General features: G+C 45.8%; 1 protein-coding gene across 2 annotated transcripts in view; it reads right to left on the bottom strand.

Annotated features, from left to right (window-relative positions):
- LOC124600441 (intraflagellar transport protein 88 homolog) overlaps positions 1-19,376 on the bottom strand; it is a 99,200-nt gene that overhangs the window by 30,707 nt on the left and 49,117 nt on the right. For both annotated transcript variants that reach the window (XM_047136161.1, XM_047136162.1), the window contains exon 11: positions 8,759-8,945. In XM_047136161.1, coding sequence (XP_046992117.1) covers positions 8,759-8,945 — 187 coding nt within the window. The remainder of the gene's footprint in view (positions 1-8,758; positions 8,946-19,376) is intronic.

Below are 19,376 nucleotides of genomic sequence, written 5' to 3'. Positions count from 1 at the left end.
TTCCCGCGATCTTTCTGGTGGCTACTACACTCCTCCTCCTTCGGGGGGTGAAGCCACTGTGATCCACTGCATCAGAAGGTGGAGCGTCGGGCAGGAGCGATGACCTCCACATCCATTGGATGGCCGGAGTGGAGGGGATCTGCCAACCCTCGAGCCGGAACCTTCGAATACGGCTGGAAGTGACCCACACGAAGAGGCCTCCGTCGTCCCACAACCGGAGCCCGAGACAGAACGGGCGACAAGCTGTCGAACTCCGGATCCTGTTCCAGCCCGGGAGGGGAAAGACCCAGTGGTGGGGACAAAGGGGAAGGGACGACCACAGGTGAACCAACCTCCTGAGAAACCGGGCCTGCTAGAGGGGCCAGCTCTCGCTGGGGCATCTCGAACAATGGCGATGCCGGTGCTGGAGCTACTGGAGGCTGCCAAGGCTGAGAACCATCGCAGTGCGGCAGAGGCACAGCGCGGAGAGGAGGCAACGTCCCCTGTGAAACCAACACAGGTGCCGGCAATGGGGAAGTCGGTGTCCGAGAGGGCGGAGGGTGGGTGCCCGAACGTGGACGCAGCTGATTTTGGTGACGACGTACCACCCGGTCCCCCGCCTGCAAGGTATAGAGCCGGCCGCCATTTCAGCGCAGGACCACTGCTGGTATCCAACTTGGATTGCGACCAAACCCACGGGCCCAGACCGACATACCCAGTGGAAAGCCAGGTACTCCGTTTTGTGAAGACTGCCGAGGACCAGGCAGGAGGAGATGCAGCAGAGTCCTAGGTTGACGCCCATGGAGGAGCTCTGCGGGGCTGCGTTCTCCCATTGGTGTGGTCCGGTATTTCGTCAAGAAAAACGTCAATGCTTCCTCCGCAGGAAACTCGTGCACATACTTTGTCATCTGCATCTTAAATGTGCACACCATGCGCTCGGCTTCCCCATTCGATTGTGGATGGAAGGGGGGAGAGCAAACGTGCCGAATACCGAAGCGCCTACAAAAATCCTGGAAGGTCTGTGAAATAAACTGCGGTCCATTGTCCGAGCTTCCACAGAAAAGATTTTTGCTAGTGCCTGGATTGCAACTTCTGAAGTGGTTGAGGAGCAGCGAACCACATATGGGAATCGGGAATAAGCATCAATGACAATGAGCCAAAAACCGTTGAGAAACGGGCCCGCAAAATCGATGTGAACACGTTCCCATGCTTGGGTTGCCGGCGGCCATGAAGAGAACGCTGCCCTGGGAGATGCTTGTTGGCTCGCACACTGGGAACAGGCGGCCACCAAGTGCTCAAGTTCTCTGTCAATACCGGGCCAGTACACATGTCTGTGAGCCAAGGTTTTAGTACGGGAAACACCCCAGTGCCCCGCATGTAATAACGTGAGGACCTCCTGTTGTAAACTTGCAGGAACAACCACGCGAGGAGCTGTATCATTGGTAGCCAGAAGGAAACGCCTTCCAAGACTGAGAGGCGGTACCGTAGAAGAAAATAATTACGAAGAGGGTCCGAGGCCCGGCCCGGAAGGTGGGATGACCACCCCTGCTGAATGAGGCGAACTACTTGCCGGAGAACCAGGTCAGCTGCCGTTTCCCTGGCTACTCGAGAACTAGTGATCGGGAAGCCATCAACCGCTTGGTGGGATGCCACATCCAAATGAAAACACATAATCTCCTCTCGATCGAACGTAGGATCCGGGCCCACCGGAAGACGGGAGAGAGCATCGGCGTTGGCATGCTGTCCTGTAGGGCGAAAATGAATGTCATAATGGTACTTAGAGAGGAACAAGGCCCAGCGCTGTAGTCTGTGGGCCACCCTATCCGGAATCTGAGAGGCGGGGCCAAATAACGATATTAACGGCTTATGGTCAGTGATTAACTGAAACTTCATGCCATACAAGAAAGGGTGAAACTTGGTAACAGCGTAGACAATGGCCAAAGCCTCTTTTTCCACCTGGGAGTAATGGGCCTGCGCGGGACTAAGCGTTTTAGACGCAAACGCCAGTTGTTGCTCGGAACCATCTGCGTTGCGATGGGCCAGGACTGCCCCCACCCCATACTGCAAAGCATCTGTAGCCAGGACCAACGGCTTATGGGGATCAAAAGTAGCCAAACAAGGGGCTGACATGAGGAGGCCCTTCAACGAGGTGAACGCTCACTCCCATGCAGGCGACCAATCAAAAGGGACACCCTTGCGCAGAAGGCAGTACAGGGGGTGGGCTATAGTGGAAGCCCTGGAAATGAACCGGTGGTAATAGGCTATCTTGCCTAAAAAAGCTTGTAACTCTTTCAGCGAAGCTGGCCGAGGAAGGTTGGCGATACCTTGGACCAAACTTCCTAATGGCTGGATACCATGCCGAGAGATGGTGTAGCCCACATACTCAATGGATGGTTGAAAGAAGGTTGACTTATGCAGGTTGCAACGCAAGCCCACAGACCTGAATTTGAGAAAGAGGGTGCGAAGGTTGTGCAAGTGTTCCTTCGTGCTGCGGCCTGTGACAATTATGTCATCCAGGTAATTAATACAATGGGGAATTGTCGACGTGACATGCTCAAGATAACGCTGGAATATCGCCGGGGCACTGGATATTCCAAAGGCCAACCGCTGGTGTTGGTAAAGGCCAAACGGGGTGTTGACGACCGCCAACCGTTTGGAGTCCTCATCAGCACGAGGCAAAGGATAGGTGTCCACCACCAATTGGGAATTAATGGTGGCCTTGAAATCGCCACAAAGATGTAATTTTCCCGAGGCTTCCTTACAATAATGAGGGGCGAAGCCCACTCACTGGAAGAAATGGGAAGAACAACCCCTAGGGCTGTCAGCCGGTCTAGCTCTTCCGTTACCTGAGGGCAGAGAGCCAAGAGGATCTGCCTCGCGCGTAGAAAACGCGGGCAAGCCGACGCCTTCAACGTTAAGTGAGCTTCAAAATCTGAAACACGCCCCAGGCCCTCCTCAAAAATATCTGGAAAGTCGGAGATCAAAGATTCCAATGATTGATAGGGAACGTCTTTGGAGACCAACTGTATGGTGTCAGCGATAGAAAAACCGAAAGCTTGAAAGGCATCCAGGCCAAAAAGGTTAGCTGAGCTCGCATCACTGACAACAATAAAAGTAATAGGCCGAGTGACTGATTTGTAAGTCACGTCGGTAGTGAATTGACTCAGTAGGGGAATGAACTGTTTACCATAACCGCGTAGACGCCGGTAAACTGGCGCCAACGGGGGCGATCCAAGGTCGGAATAAGTTTGTGCATTCAACAACGAAGCTGCCGCGCCCGTATCGACTTGCAGTTGTAACCGGCGTGACCGAACCGACACCTCGATAAAGAGTTTGCGTGCCGATGCGTCGGGAGCCTGGCCCGATGAAACTTCCTGAATGTCAGCGTCCATGTCCTCTGTACCTGCTTCCTTCGATTCTTTTGAGGCTGAGCGGCAAACTTTAGCAATGTGACCTTTTCTATTACATTTGCGACAAACGGCCCAACGCTGTGGGCACTCTGACCGATCATGATGTATATAGCACGACGCACAGGACGGCAACAGGGGCCGGCGGGCGGAATTCTGTTTACGCGCCATGCGGGAGCGGCCGTAACGGCCGGATTGTACCGCTCGCACGTCGTCCACCCCTGACACAGTGGACGCGGCCGCGCCGCCCTGAACCTATGCGACGTCGCACCATGCTTCCAGCTGTTGACCTGCTGCATGAGAGACTTCATACGATTGAGCAATGGACAGGACTTCCTCGAGGTAAGGGTTTTCTAACTGCAGGGCCCTTTGCCGGACCTCCCTATCAGGGGCCGAACGAACAATGACGGCGCGTACCATAACGTGGGCGTATGACTCTCGCGACTGCTCCGTGACAAAATGACACTTGCGACTAAGACCGTGCCAGGGTAGTGGCCCATGCCCGGTAAGACTGATGGGGCTGTTTCTTGCATTGATAGAACTCGACCCTAGCCGCCACAACATGCGTGCGGCGGCGATAATATGAAGACAGCAATGAACACAATGCGTCAAAAGACAAGGACGAGGGTTCCTGCAACGGCGCTAGCTGCCGCAAAACTTGATACAGCGAGGGAGATATCCAAGACAAGAAGAGAGCACGACATACCTCCGCATCGGCAAAATGAAACGCCTGGAAATGCTGCCGAAGGCGATGTTCATATGCGTCCTAATCCTCCGCCGTCTCGTCATACGGGGGAAAGGGAGGAGGGAACGGCGCCGGAGCAGACGGCATGGAGAGCAACGCCGGAAGCACTTGTTTCATGGTGGCCATGAGTTCCGTCTGCTGCGCAACCAAAACTCGCACCAAATCCTCCATGGCGTGGAGAAGCTGCGAAACTGGAACAACAACGCAACATGCGAAAGAACGACCCTACTCGTCGCCAATTGTGTAGTAACACTGTTCACGTTTACGTCGCATTTCACTTAGTGTAGACCGGGACTGTGTCCTAGGCATGCCCGATGTTAACTGACTGGGCACGGCCCGTGCTGCCGGAGTTGTTGTTGTTGTTGTTGTTGTTGTTGTTGTTGTTGTCATGCCAGCAGAGGTCGCGTCCGAATTCTCGCGTGCCCTCTGGTGGACGGGACTCTACTTGCGGCAACTACCGTCCGTGATGCGCCGTGCCAATGTGCGCCTCCCGCGATCTTTCTGGTGGCTACTACAGTGGTGGTGGTGGTGGTGGTGGTGTTCGTGGTGGTGGATGTGGGGCACTCAACAGCATGGTCATCAGTGCTCTTATAAAGTGTCAGCATGGCATTCTCATGGTGGGGAGACAAAGGCTGTCCACACAAATAGAGTTGTTTAAAGTTAATTAAAGTCCACCTATCAATTATAAAATATAACCACCATGACACAACTACAAGAGTGAAAATCGACTAATAAGAATGCTAAACTTTCTGGGCATGCTATAGATTCAGATCACGCTGACCTCCCCTCTCCTGCACTTTAGGGATGAGATCCGACAGTTCAAAAAATTTCAGAATCCATGTTACACAGTTCAAAAAATTTCAGAATCCATGTTACACTGTTGTTCGTGTTGCAAGGATGGTGGGCAGGTCTCCAGTCAAACCGAAGATTGCCCTTACATCTGTATATCAAACACAAATAGCCAAACCTGCTGAAATGAAAATGGCACACCAGAAACTTGCTCCTCTGCCAGAAGAGGAGACAGTGTGTCAGTGGGCAATGTCCTATGTGCTGTCTTGTGATGGTAGGTGCACAGAGACTGCCTGCCACAGACTGTTTTACCTCAACAGCCATTTGTCCCATCAGTACACCTTGGAGTTGCAGGACCTCTCCCCCCCCCCCCCCCCCCCCTCCTCCTCCCAGACCATGTGGTAAAGCCAAGTTTTTCCTCTTCTGTGGAATACACAAAGCTCCTCCATCATGCCTAGTGATGTTCTCTGAAGTATATTCAAAGTTTATGGCAGAAGAAGTCTGGCTGCACTGGTCTGTCCCCAGCTCAGGAAATGTGGGGCCATTGTGCTTATACCCAACCACTGCTGCCAGAGTGCTCTGAGGAAAAAAAAAGCAGTCCATCCTTCCCTAACTTGTGAAACACTCTTTGCAATGCCTCTCTGCTGAGACTTGTCCGGTATGGGTGGTCCTGGCAGCAGTTATACTACTTCTGACATAGGCTCCAGTGTCACAGAGGAACACAAACCCTTCCATCCAACACTGAAGGGGCCTATGGTAATGTGGTGTCCTCAGGAGGGGGTTTTCAAACCAACTGAAGACTAGTTACTAAAGACAAAGAAAGCACTAACTCATTTTAATATATATAATCACACATATATTTCACTCACATGATTTCAATTACCTATGAGAAAAGTGGTGAATTTTAATGCTTTCATAGGACAACTGTTCTGTCATGCAACTGGCTGAACAATCCACTGTCTTAGGCACTTAACACTATAGAGAATGCTTTTCCAGTGCTGCACCATGTGGCATAGGCACCCAGGAGAGCCTCATAGCTCACCTACTGGGCAGACACAGTTGGTAAAGACATATGAGGCTAATCCCAAAAGTAAGGTCTCCTATTTTTTTTTATAAGTACATAGACCTGTTTACTTCTACAACATAATCACCATTTCTGTTGACGCATTTTTGTAGACACTGTAGCAGTTTTTGTATACTCATGTCATACCAGCTCACCACCATGCTGTTCAGAAAGTTATGAACCTCTTCTTTCACCTCATCATCGGAGCTGAATTGCTTTCCAGGCAAATGTTCTTTTAACGTAGGGAACAGGTGATAGTCACTGGGTACCATTCAAGATTATAGGGTGGGTTGGTGATTATGTTCCATTGAAACTGTTGCAGGAGAGCAACAGTTTGCCGAGCGATATATGGGCAAGCGTTGTCATGGAGGATGTGTACGCCCTAGCTCAACATTCCTCTTCTCCAGTCCTGAATTTCCCATTTGATTTTTTTAAGAGTCTCACAGTGCCTGTCAGTGTTAATTGTGGTCGCAGTGATTTAGCTCCGATGACGAGGTGAAAGAAGAGGTTCATAATTTTCTGAACAGCATGGCGGCGAGCTGGTATGACATGAGTATACAAAAACTGCCATAGTGTCTACAAAAATGCGTCGACAGAAATGGTGATTATGTCAAAAAATAGCTAAATGTTCAAGCTGTAAACTGATGTAAACCATTGTAGACATAAACAGGTCTATGTACTTATAAAAAATAGGAGACCTTACTTTTGGGCTCACCCTCGTATATTCTGCATACTGTATTTACTCGAATCTAAGCCGCACTTTTTTTCCGGTTTTTGTAATCCAAAAAACTGCCTGCAGCTTAGAATCGAGTGCAAAGTAAGCAGAATTTCTGAAAAATGTTGGTAGGTGCCGCTGCAACTAACTTCTGCCATCGGATATAAGTAGCACTACACAGGCACGCTTTGCAGGCACAAAGATAAATACTGGCGCCAAAACCTCTGTGTCAGTAAATAAATTAAAAAAAAAAAAAAAAGGTGGAAGATGAGATTTTTTTCTCCGCCCTGAGTTTCGACCATTGCATTTTCATACATTATCCAATGAAGTAAATACAAATTCCACATTCTTCATCTTCGAATGTAGCAGCATTTTAGTGTACTACGAAAATGCGACTGGCAAGACTGTTTGGGATGTTTGTCAATATGGTCAACTCTACGTTCTGAATTTTTTCCTACCTGTGAGAAGAGATGGTTGCTAATAGGAGCTTTTATGAATTGTGAATCACATGCAGTATTCTCTTCACCATACAAATAATACGAATATAAACATTTTGCCATGTATTCTTTCGTGTTTGCTGCTATCTCATTTAAATCCTGTCTGCCTAATAAACTATGAAACTAGAGTGAGACAACAGCAAACACAGAAGAATATACATATCATGTCATGTTTATATTCGTATTATTCTTATGCCTAATAGTGATACAGTCAGAAATGAAGCATGGTAATTGACTAGATTTTGAAATCTAAGATGACTCTAATTTCTGTGCAGAATGTAATGTACTAAAGAGGCGTCTGCAAAGATTTTCAAGCGGAGAAACATTTTCGCTAAACTCTCATTCAGAACATCTTCTATCATATGCAGTCTATTATTTGGTACTTGTTGATAATTAGCAAAGAAAGCAGCATTGTAAGTAACAACAAATAGCAGTCTCTTGCCATCGTTTCGCTAATGAGACAATATCTCTCTTTTTCATTGTAAGCGGCAGTAGCGCGCACAAAAGCAAGCCATGCCGCAAGCAGCAACAGGTTGTAGACACTCATTATCAGAATGCGACAAAGAATGCATGACACAGTACAATAATGCATTTTCAGCATAGAGTGACGTAAACACCTATAACAAAGAGAATGGCACTTATCAGACCAAAGAAAAATAAGCAATCAATTCAAAACAGACGAAGCACGTGAAAAAGGAAGGGTACCCATATAAATATGGACGGAGCGCCTAATGCATAGCAATGGCTACCTGGTAAAGCTTAACTGCTAAGCTTACGACTCGAACCAAACTACTGTAGCTGTATCATCATTCATTCGACCTAAATTGTGTCTCATATTACAATGGACCAACTTTGTTTCGATTTGGAGGTACGGCCTAAAACTGTACTCTCCCCTTGCCATTTAGAGTCTCAAATTTCAGGTGTGGCTTGGATTCGGGAATTTTTTTTTTCCCCCCCCTTGATTTCAAGTCTCATTTTTCAGGTGTGGCTTACATTCGAGTAAATACGGTAAGCGCACCTGGCACTTGTGAATGCTTGGCCAGGGTAGGACAATCACTTAAGCTATGGTCTGGCTGCCTGATGGCCTGCATGTTAGCTGTTCACCCACCCTGTGGGCACTCAGGTGCATGCAGGTAGGCATTCAAGGTGGAACAGTCTACTGTAAAGGTTACTTTCCTACTAATATATCTCTGAAGCTGCCAACAAAAGAAACTCATGATCACTGATGGTGTACTGGAGGTACTCATGTGTTTTGAGGATGTAAATTTAATTTTGCTTCACTGGCTCCACAAGTATAACAGAAGAAGTAACTGATTAACAGGTGTGTCACTGGTAAGAGAAACTTCAGCAGAATGTGGAGAACTTGAAGGGTTTCTTGGTCAGAAAATCTTTATTTGGAAGACAGTGTTTACAGGGGCAAAAGATTAAATATGTACCAACAATCAGTATGAAGAGGTGGAAGAAGACAAGCCTTCCTGGTTTTTCCTCATTACTAAATGAACACTAAATCTGGAAACTTTCTTTGTCCACTTATAATTTAAGAATTTATGCAGTTATACTAACCAAGATTGTAAAGAGCTTCCACACATGATGCATCATTTTCAAGAGCACATATGTAGAGCTCCTTTGCAGTATCTGCATCTCCTTTGGACAAGCTGCAATTGCCAAGATTTACAAAAGCAGCAGAATTATAGCTGTCAGCTTCACGAGCTTTTTCGGCACATTTCTCAGCCAGTTCAACATCACCTTGCTGTAAAAGAGGTAGGTGTTACATAGAAGCAATATTCATACTGAACTGCAACAATGTGGAAAGGAGATATTTTAAAACTTAATAATACTTATTACTCAACCTGAAATAAGTCAAATTCATATTCCAACCAAAGATTGTGTGTGTGTGTGTGTGTGTGTGTGTGTGTGTGTGTTCAGGAAGAACGTCAATTTGTGAGGTGCTTCTACGTGTGAAAATAAACCAAAAGAGTTGTATGAAGAGTTCTGTGTTCAATTTTTGATCTTTTCAGGTCTGGAACAGGTTGACGACTATGCACATCCATCAATGAGTATGGCTCTGAGCACTATGGGACTTAACAGCTATGGTCATCAGTCCCCTAGAACTTAGAACTACTTAAACTTAACTAACCTAAGGACAGCACACAACACCCAGTCATCATGAGGCAGAGAAAATCCCTGACCCTGCCAGAAATCGAACCCGGGAACCCGGGCGTGGGAAGCGAGAACGCTACCACACGACCATGAGCTGCGGACACAATGAGTATGAAGACAAGTGTGTATATCACTGCCGTGTAGGCAATGTGGTGAACAGAATAATAGTGGGACAGATAAATCCATTCTACAAGAGGTGTGGGGGTTCTCCAACAGATGGCAGCACTGTGATGTCACACCAAAGCAACAGCTGCAAGAGTACCCAGTGTTCAATAATGGGTTGGATCAATAATCAGTTGTGAAGCTGTGTGTGTGTCGTGCCTGAGTGTTATTAAATTGAGCAAGTCCACTGTATCTGTGAATACCAACATGCTGCATACACTTACCATGCAGAATACGCAGACATGCTGTTTATGTACAGGTACTGTAATGGCAGTGTCCTTGCAGCTGTGACAGAATACTCGAGATCTTTCCCTGATTGACAAACCCCTGCACCAGGGTATTCACCAGGGTTTTTACAGTGTACACATAACATCAGAATGTGAGACCATGCAGTCAGCTAAGAGAACAGAAGACACTACACTGCAATCGTACAATGGAGTTCCATCACCAGTAAACAACACATTAGCTGTCATCTCAATATTCCATACTCCATACAATGATTCCGTGGAAGATTGGAACGCTTATGAAAAATGCCTTCAGCAACCTTTTCAAGCTTTTAGAGTTGCCAACCCCAATATATGTAAGGATATATTTTTGTCATGGATTTCTCATCTTTTGTGCGAGCTAGCTCCTCTTCATGAACCTGATAGTCTCTCTTTTGATAAAATATGTCAATTTCTCTCTAATTATCATTGCAAACTTACTCGTCATGTTATTGCTGCTCACATTGAGTTTTACCATTGTCAAAAGTGGTCACAACAGTCATACAGAGTTTGGGCAGCAGAACTTCATGGGCTCAGCTGTCATTGGCAGTTTGTTACTGAGGCCCATGGGAACTCATATGCTGATTCAGTGGTTTGTGATGCTATATGCTGCTTAGGGAAGTTCATGAACATTCTTTACAATGTGAAAGTCCCTCTCTCACAGATGTTCTGAACATTTCTGCATCTTTTGCAGTATCTAGGCAGCAGGAAATCAGACAGAAACATGGTGCGAAGTAGCCACCATTGCTTCCTCTCCTCCTCTGCTGCTGTCAGTTAGTTCATGTGGTAAAGGAGACATTGCAGCCACACAACTACTGCCTCTGTGCTAAGCAGCATCAGCAGCAGTCAGCATCACAACAGCAGCTGCATGCTCTTCTGTCTTACCCACGCAGTTTTGTTCAACATGAGCACGCTATGTTCCCAAAGTGTTGGGTGATATGCAACCGTTGTAAGAAAAGAGACATATTGCATCTACATGGAAGATTCGACCTCTTTCACCAAACCTGAAAATGGATGTGAGTAGTGTTTCCCAAGTGGTGGTAGCCCGAACAAACTCTACATTGACGTACATGTGATGGGCAAGATGTTAAAAATGCAAGTGGAAACAGGTGCAGCAGTGACTGCATTAAATTCTAAAATCTGTGTGGAGCTTGGATCATCAGCATTGTACCTTGTATCTCATTAGTTGGTGAATTACAACAAACAAAAAATATTCCCCACAGTGCAAAACAGTTGTTTGGCCTTTGATCTTTCTGGTAGTGAATGATGCCAACACTGAAAGCTTATTTGAGACCTTCAAAATTTTTGGGTTCTCTATTTCTGATGAAATGCATTTGGTATCAGATCAAGTTCCATACCAACAATTGGACAGGCGCAGTTCAGAGTATTCCTCCCTGTTTGGAAGGTTTAGGGTGAACTACAGATATCAAAGCCCATATCACAATGAAACTGACACCACTCCTCCATTTTTTTTATTTTTTTTATTTTTTTTTATTTTTATTTTTTTTTATTTTTTTTTTTTTTTTTTTAGTGTCCACCCAGACCCAATAGTTTTCTGAGAAGATGTCAAACTGGAACTTGATCAATTTACATCTTTGGGTGTTGTCACACTCGTCTCCTCTAGTGAATGGTCTACTCTGCTGGTAATTGTTGAAAAAACCTAACGGTAACCTTCATCTCTGTGGTGATTTTATAGTGTCTACAAATTCACAGTCTATTATTGATACCTATCCCTTACCCTGTGCAGATGAACTCTTGGCACAGCTTTTGGGGGCCATTATTTTTCCAAAATAGACTTAGGAGAAGCCTACTTACAGCTGCCTCTGGATGATGACTCTGAACTTGTCCTAGTAGGGAATACCCTCTTCAGGTTATATCAATACCTGCACCTGCCATTCAGTGTGGCTACTGCCCCTGCTACTTTCCAATGATTTTTGGAGCAACTCACGGCCTCTGCAGATGATATTGTGGTCTCAGGTTCCTCAACAGATGAAAATCTGTGGAACTTTGGTACCCTGTTCACAGTGCTAAAGGCCACCAATTTGAAATGCAACTTGGACGAATTACAATTTTTTCAGCCACCTATTGTCTATCTTGTTTTTGAAGTCTTGCTTGCTGGTGGCAAGCCCTTACACCAGCATGTCAATGCCATTAAAGCTTTGCAGTGTTCTACCGATGTCAAAGAGTTGCAAGGCTTTCTCAGAAAGATTGTGTGCAACCATAAATTTCTTCCGTGTACAGTCACACTGGCCCAGTCCAGCCATCTTAGATAAAGATGTTCCTACTTACTGTCATCTGCCTGCGAACATGCTTTTACTCTGTCAAGGTCAAAATTACACTCAGCACCTTGCTTGGGTACTTTCCATCTAGACCAACATCTTGTTTCGGCCACAGACGCCATCAGTATGGCCTTGGGGCCATTCTCACACAAAAATATATGGACATTTCCGAACACCCTATCTCGCATCCTTCCAAAAACTCTGAATCAAACACAACAGTGCTCGTTGCAAATAGAAATAGAAGACCTTCCTGCTGTGTACACACTCCAAAAATTTCACTCTTATATAGTTCTAAGTTTCATTTTATTACTGATCATAAACTTCAGGTTTCTCTTTTCAGTCCTTCAGCATCTTTACCAGACAAAATTGCCTGCAACACTGGGCTCTGTTTTTGTCATGCTATAACTATGAGATTCATTTCCAACCCACAGCACAAGCTAATGCGGATTCTCATCATCTGTTGCTGATGGGCCCTGATCCAGCATTTGATCAGTATTGTGCTTTCATTTAGACATTGAAACTCTAAACACAATGGCTGGTTTCCTTATTATCAGTTTCTGGATGTCAGTGGCTGTCGTGACCAATCTGTCTTACGTCAGGTTGTTGAATTTACCCACCACAGCTGGCCAGATAAACACTGGGCCGAGCATCAGATGCTTTGCATAATTATTATGCTCTCTCTGCCACTGACTCTCAGTTATTGGTGGTGTGTTAATGTTGACTACTGAAGTGCCAGCATCCAGGGTTGTGATCCTGTCCATGTCTTCTCCACCTGGACCACTGCAGTGTTTCTCACCCAAAATTGCTGGCCTTCTGCCGTGTGTTTTGGTCCGGTATTGAAATTGATCACATGCATTGACAGCCTGTCCACAGTGTGTCACCCATCATGTGGCACCACGAGCCTCTCTTTCCCTGTGGTCCACCCAACAGCGCCCCTGGGAATGTATTCATGCTGATTCTGCAGGTATATTCCTACACTCCTTTTGACTTGTAGTAGTTGATGCTTTCTCAAAATTTCCTTATCTAATTCGTTGCTCATCCACATCCACAGCAGCTACACTCACAGATTTTTCAAAGATTTTTTCCATAGAAGTACTGCTGTATACACTTGTGATAGACAATGACCCGCAGTTTCTGTCTTAAGAGTTTGAAGATTTTTGTACAAAGAATGGCATCCAGCACATTACAGCTCTTCCCTTTCATCCCCAATCCATGAAGAAGTGGAGCAGATGGTAGATAGATTCAAAACCCAGATGAAAAATACATCATTCAATCTTCTCCTGAGGAAGCCCTCAATAGGTTCTAGAGTTCATACAAGTTCACTCCAGTTAGCAACCATAGCTGCTTCATTGTTGCCAGTCCAATAAGCTGCTTCATCTGCTCTGGCCAATGCCCACCACCTCACAGCGATTCCATCCAGGATCCATCTTCTGGGCTTGTGGGTTTGGCCAGTACACTAAGTGGATACCGGCAGCAGTCCATTGCTGCTGAGGTCACCGCATATTCATAATGAACTTCTCTGCTGGTTTGGTGTCATGACATTACAGCCCACTCTGTCCATGCATGACCAACCATGCGTGACCGGCCATGTATCAGAGAGCTCTCCACTGCCATAGCCACCTTTGGACTCTGCATCAGCCCATGTGGTGTAGCCCACATCTCCTGTGGCACAAGTGCCATCTTCACTTTAGGTGCCCCTGCCAATGGGCAGAGTACTCTACGATGGACCACCTCCATCTCTACAGCCTCTGTCGCCATTGTCTTTGCCGCCTTCTCTGCTGCCTCCATTGCCAAGAGCCTTCCTGGACATGGATTTGGATACAGCTCCACATCACCAGTGCTCCCTTAAGGCCTCTTGTGGGGAAGTGGAAGCCATGTCTGCACACAGCAGTTCAGACCATGTTCTCCTGTAACAATATGACATCAGCTCCAGCAGTTATCACCTACCAATGAAGATAAGGACATCTGCATTGTGAACACTTTTGGCCAAAGTGGAATGAGTGTTGTAACCTTATAGTGTGAGTGTGCCAAATCAAATAGTGTGTAATACAACCGCCTCCACAGCTGCCTACAGAGATCCCCTCACAAACTGGACAGACTCTACAGCAAGCACTGTGCCATGTGGACATCAGCCAAATATAAGCTGGGTGCACCGAGCCCTTGGCCAAACTTATGTTTATGTCTTTATTGTTTGCTTGCCTATGTGACTGTATATTGATTTGTTCTATAGTTATGAGACTTTGTACTGCTCTGTACTTCATTCAGTGTTATTGGGGATCTCTTCATGTAGAAGCAGAATAAAACTTGGTTGGTGTTACTTCTGATATTGTGTCAGTGCAACAATACAATAATCCCCTGTTGTGAAGGCTCCTCCAAAGGATTCACAGACAAGCTGGGCTAAAGCTAAACTGAGCTTTGTTATTGACTGATTAATAGAGGGGGTTTTTGGAGCTAAACTGCAAGGTCATTAGCAGCCTGAGCTTAGTGAGTGATGGGAGCTCTAATATAATATCAGGAAGTTGGGTACGAAATTTACCATTACTGCGAACAAATCCATGGTTCTGAGAACATAAACAAGAGAAGGGCCAGGGTGTGGGCCAAGATGGTGTCTTCAAAGTTTTGTAGAGGAAGATATATGTCAATCCTAGAAGAGTGCTATTAACAAATCTGGGGCAGCCAACTGTGTAGTCTTATAGTAGGGAATGGAAAACGGGTGATTTTCAAGAAGGGTTGAGGGGTGGTGAGGCTAGGATTGATGAAGGAGAGAGAAAATTGGACAAGCGATGGAAAGTGGCAGTGTGTTCAGTGGTGTCAAGAGGACAGAGATAATACACAGTCATTCCATCCGTATTAGATGAATGTGGTTGAGTGGCAAATACTGAGGCATTCTAACATTGGGAAGGATGTAGAAGAAGACCTGAATAGCAGAGCTTTTGCTAACAGACAAAAGAGAGCATGATGTGATTTGTATACATTTACAGTGCTGGGATAACATTTGTAATAGTGGAAAGAAGTTGATTAAAGTTGCTACTTTGGTACAGGGTTCAGTTAACTGAAAGATAATAATGCCATTTCGAGCATTCTATTAATTACCATCAGTGTTTTATATTTTTATTGTAGCTGTTGTCCAACTGATACTCTTCCTGCATTTAATGAATCCAAAGAATGAACTGCAGATCTTTGTGAGACTGAAGTGGTCATAGATGTTAAGAAAGTCTGGTCAGTTAATACCTCTTGTCTCATGGGGTTCTGAATGTAAAGTGAGGCTAACAACTTTAAGATACAAACTATGAGGTACAGTGTGCCACACAGTAGTAGGATTGTTTGTACATTTAGTGAGACTTGAAATTAGTGTATCAAGTGAAGGCAGTATTTGAGAAAGAATATGATGCAGCAAAGAACAGGTACTTTATAAGGGTAAGACGCTATGTAACATAGCTTCAAATTCCTACACACAGGAGTTCTTTAGGATAATGTGTGCCACAGCTGTGTTTACTGTTTTATCAACTATACTTCACATTTCTATTTTGTCAATGCTCATTTATAGTAGTCTCTTAATTTCTGTGTTCTATGACATCTCCAATGTGCCTCTGTATGGTCACTTTAGCACTACAACTCATCCTTTCTTACTGAGACCAAATAAATGTCTTCTCTAGCATGTACATCTGCCAGGCAGCTCATAAAATACAACAGAAATCTCAATGACACAGAACTACCCATACACTGGTATACTTGTGTGTTGAATACAGCTTTTCATATCAGGGAAAGCCAGCAAATAGTGAAACCAAAATTTTCCTCACTCTTCTAACCTTCCCAAACTTAATTTACTCTCTTCTCTTGTCCAATATAAAACATTTGTTACACTAATACTTTTCCTATATCATTATTCCACCTTTCACTTCTCAGTTCAGTAGAGGCCTCTCAATGGAGTCTGCTTCATAGTGTGGCAGCTCTCTCTCATAAGCATTGTCTAACTGACTTTACTAAGCAACCTGTTTTGACTCAGGAGAAATTCCAGATCCAACAAAAAGATTCCCATTGTCTACATGTGTGAGTGATCAACAAAAGAGAAGAGAGAAATAGGAGAGAGTGGGAGGTACTCTAATGCCAAAAATGACTAGTAGTGCAAGGCACAATCGAAACTTCATAGAGGATAAATATGTTAATTAAAAATTGGTTTTTTAGAAATAAAGAAGAGTAAGTGAGAAAACAAGAGCAAAAAGAAAAAGTCAATGCAACAAGAAAATTTATGACTCATAAGCCCATAATATCAAAACACACAAGAACTAAAAGTGACACAATTCCCTATTAAACAACTGTGACAGATTCAGTACATGTGTAAAGAGCTGAATTAGTGGTTCTATTGCTATTGTTGATGTTCATCTTATACCCTCCTTTCAGGACACTTGCTAGAAGAAAGATTAAGGAAAGGCAAACCTACATTTCTAGCATTTGTAGACTTAGAGAAAGCTTTTGACAATGTTGACTGGAATACTCTCTTTCAAATTCTGAAGGTGGCAGGCATAAAATACAGGGAGTGAAAGGCTATTTACAGAATGAGATTTTCACTCTGCAGCGGAGTGTGCGCTGATATGAAACTTCCTGGCAGATTAAAACTGTGTGCCTGACCGAGACTCGAACTCGGGACCTTTGCCTTTCGCGGGCAAGTGCTCTACCAACTGAGCTACCCGAATCCGAGTCTCGGTCGGGCACACAGTTTTAATCTGCCAGGAAGTTTCAGGCTATTTACAATTTGTACAGAAACCAGATGGCAGTTATAAGAGTCGAGGGACATGAAAGGGAAGCAGTGGTTGGAAGGGAGTGAGACAGGGTTGTAGCCTATCCCCGATATTATTCAATGTGTATATTGAGCAAGCAGTAAAGGAAACAAAAGAAAAGTTCGGAATAGGTATTAAAGCCCATGGAGAAGAAATAAAAACTTTGAGGTTCACCGATGACATTGTAATTCTGTCAGAGACAGCAAAGGACTTGGAAGAGCAGTTGAACAGAATGGACAGTGTCTTGAAAGGAGGATATAAGATGAACATCAACAAAAGCAAAACGAGGATAATGGAATGTAGTCGAATTAAGTCGGGTGATGCTGAGGGAATTAGATTAGGAAATGAGACACTTAAAGTAGTAAAGGAGTTTTGCTATTTGGGGAGCAAAATAACTGATGATGGTCGAAGTAGAGAGGATATAAAATGTAGGCTGGCAATGGCAAGGAAAGCGTTTCTGAAGAAGAGAAATTTGTTAACATCGAGTATTGATTTAAGTGTCAGGAAGTCGTTTCTGAAAGTATTTGTATGGAGTGTAGCCATGTATGGAAGTGAAACATGAACGATAAATACACTCCTGGAAATTGAAATAAGAACACCGTGAATTCATTGTCCCAGGAAGGGGAAACTTTATTGACACATTCCTGGGGTCAGATACATCACATGATCACACTGACAGAACCACAGGCACATAGACACATGCAACAGAGCATGCACAATGTCGTCACTAGTACAGTGTATATCCACCTTTCGCAGCAATGCAGGCTGCTATTCTCCCATGGAGACGATCGTAGAGATGCTGGATGTAGTCCTGTGGAACGGCTTGCCATGCCATTTCCACCTGGCGCCTCAGTTGGACCAGCGTTCGTGCTGGACGTGCAGACCGCGTGAGACGACGCTTCATCCAGTCCCAAACATGCTCAATGGGGGACAGATCCGGAGATCTTGCTGGCCAGGGTAGTTGACTTACACCTTCTAGAGCACGTTGGGTGGCACGGGATACATGCGGACGTGCATTGTCCTGTTGGAACAGCAAGTTCCCTTGCCGGTCTAGGAATGGTAGAACGATGGGTTCGATGACGGTTTGGATGTGCCGTGCACTATTCAGTGTCCCCTCGACGATCACCAGTGGTGTACGGCCAGTGCAGGAGATCGCTCCCCACACCATGATGCCGGGTGTTGGCCCTGTGTGCCTCGGTCGTATGCAGTCCTGATTGTGGCGCTCACCTGCACGGCGCCAAACACGCATTTGACCATCATTGGCACCAAGGCAGAAGCGAGCAGTACCAAGGCAGACGACACGTCTCCATTCGTCCCTCCATTCACGCCTGTCGCGACACCACTGGAGGCGGGCTGCACGATGTTGGGGCGTGAGCGGAAGACGGCCTAACGGTGTGCGGGACCGTAGCCCAGCTTCATGGAGACGGTTGCGAATGGTCCTCGCCGATACGCCAGGAGCAACAGTGTCCCTAATTTGCTGGGAAGTGGCGGTGCGGTCCCCTACGGCACTGCGTAGGATCCTACGGTCTTGGCGTGCATCCGTGCGTCGCTGCGGTCCGGTCCCAGGACGACGGGCACGTGCACCTTCCGCCGACGACTGGCGACAACATCGATGTACTGTGGAGACCTCACGCCCCACGTGTTGAGCAATTCGGCGGTACGTCCACCCGGCCTCCCGCATGCCCACTATACGCCCTCGCTCAAAGTCCGTCAACTGCACATACGGTTCACGTCCACGCTGTCGCGGCATGCTACCAGTGTTAAAGACTGCGATGGAGCTCCGTATGCCACGGCAAACTGGCTGACACTGACGGCGGCGGTGCACAAATGCTGCGCAGCTAGCGCCATTCGACGGCCAACACCGCGGTTCCTGGTGTGTCCGCTGTGCCGTGCGTGTGATCATTGCTTGTACAGCCCTGTTGCAGTGTCCGGAGCAAGTATGGTGGGTCTGACACACCGGTGACAATGTGTTCTCTTTTCCATTTCCAGGAGTGTAGTTTAGACAAGAGGAGAATAGAAGCTTTCGAAATGTGGTGCTACAGAAGAATGCTGAAGATTAGATGGGTAGATCACATAACTAATGAGGAGGTATTGAATAGAATTGGGGAGGAGTTTGTGGCACAACTTGACTAGAAGAAGGGATCGGTTGGTAGGACATGTTCTGAGGCATCAGGGAATCACCAGTTTAGTTTTGGAGGGCAGCATGGAGGGTAAAAATCGTAGAGGGAGACCAAGAGATGAATACACTAAGCAGATTCAGAAGGATGTAGGTTGCAGTAGGTACTGGGAGATGAAGAGGCTTGCACAGGATAGAGTAGCATGGAGAGCTGCATCAAACCAGTCTCAGGACTGAAGACCACAACAAACAACATTGCTAGGAATAAAAAATAAAGACAGCAGCATGGAAAAGGTATGGAGAAATGGAACAGGCAAAAGTGAGAGATCGATGTTATTCAAAAGCACAACTGCTATGTTGAACACTTTCTGGCCATTTAATGCACATAATTTTTGACAAATGGAAAACAGGTGCTATGCTTCT

This window comes from Schistocerca americana, chromosome 1, assembly GCF_021461395.2.
Source record: "Schistocerca americana isolate TAMUIC-IGC-003095 chromosome 1, iqSchAmer2.1, whole genome shotgun sequence".
In the NCBI taxonomy this organism is placed as follows: Eukaryota; Metazoa; Arthropoda; class Insecta; order Orthoptera; family Acrididae; genus Schistocerca; species Schistocerca americana.
Note: the sequence above shows the minus strand (reverse complement) of the source record. Positions and strands in the feature narration are given on the sequence as shown.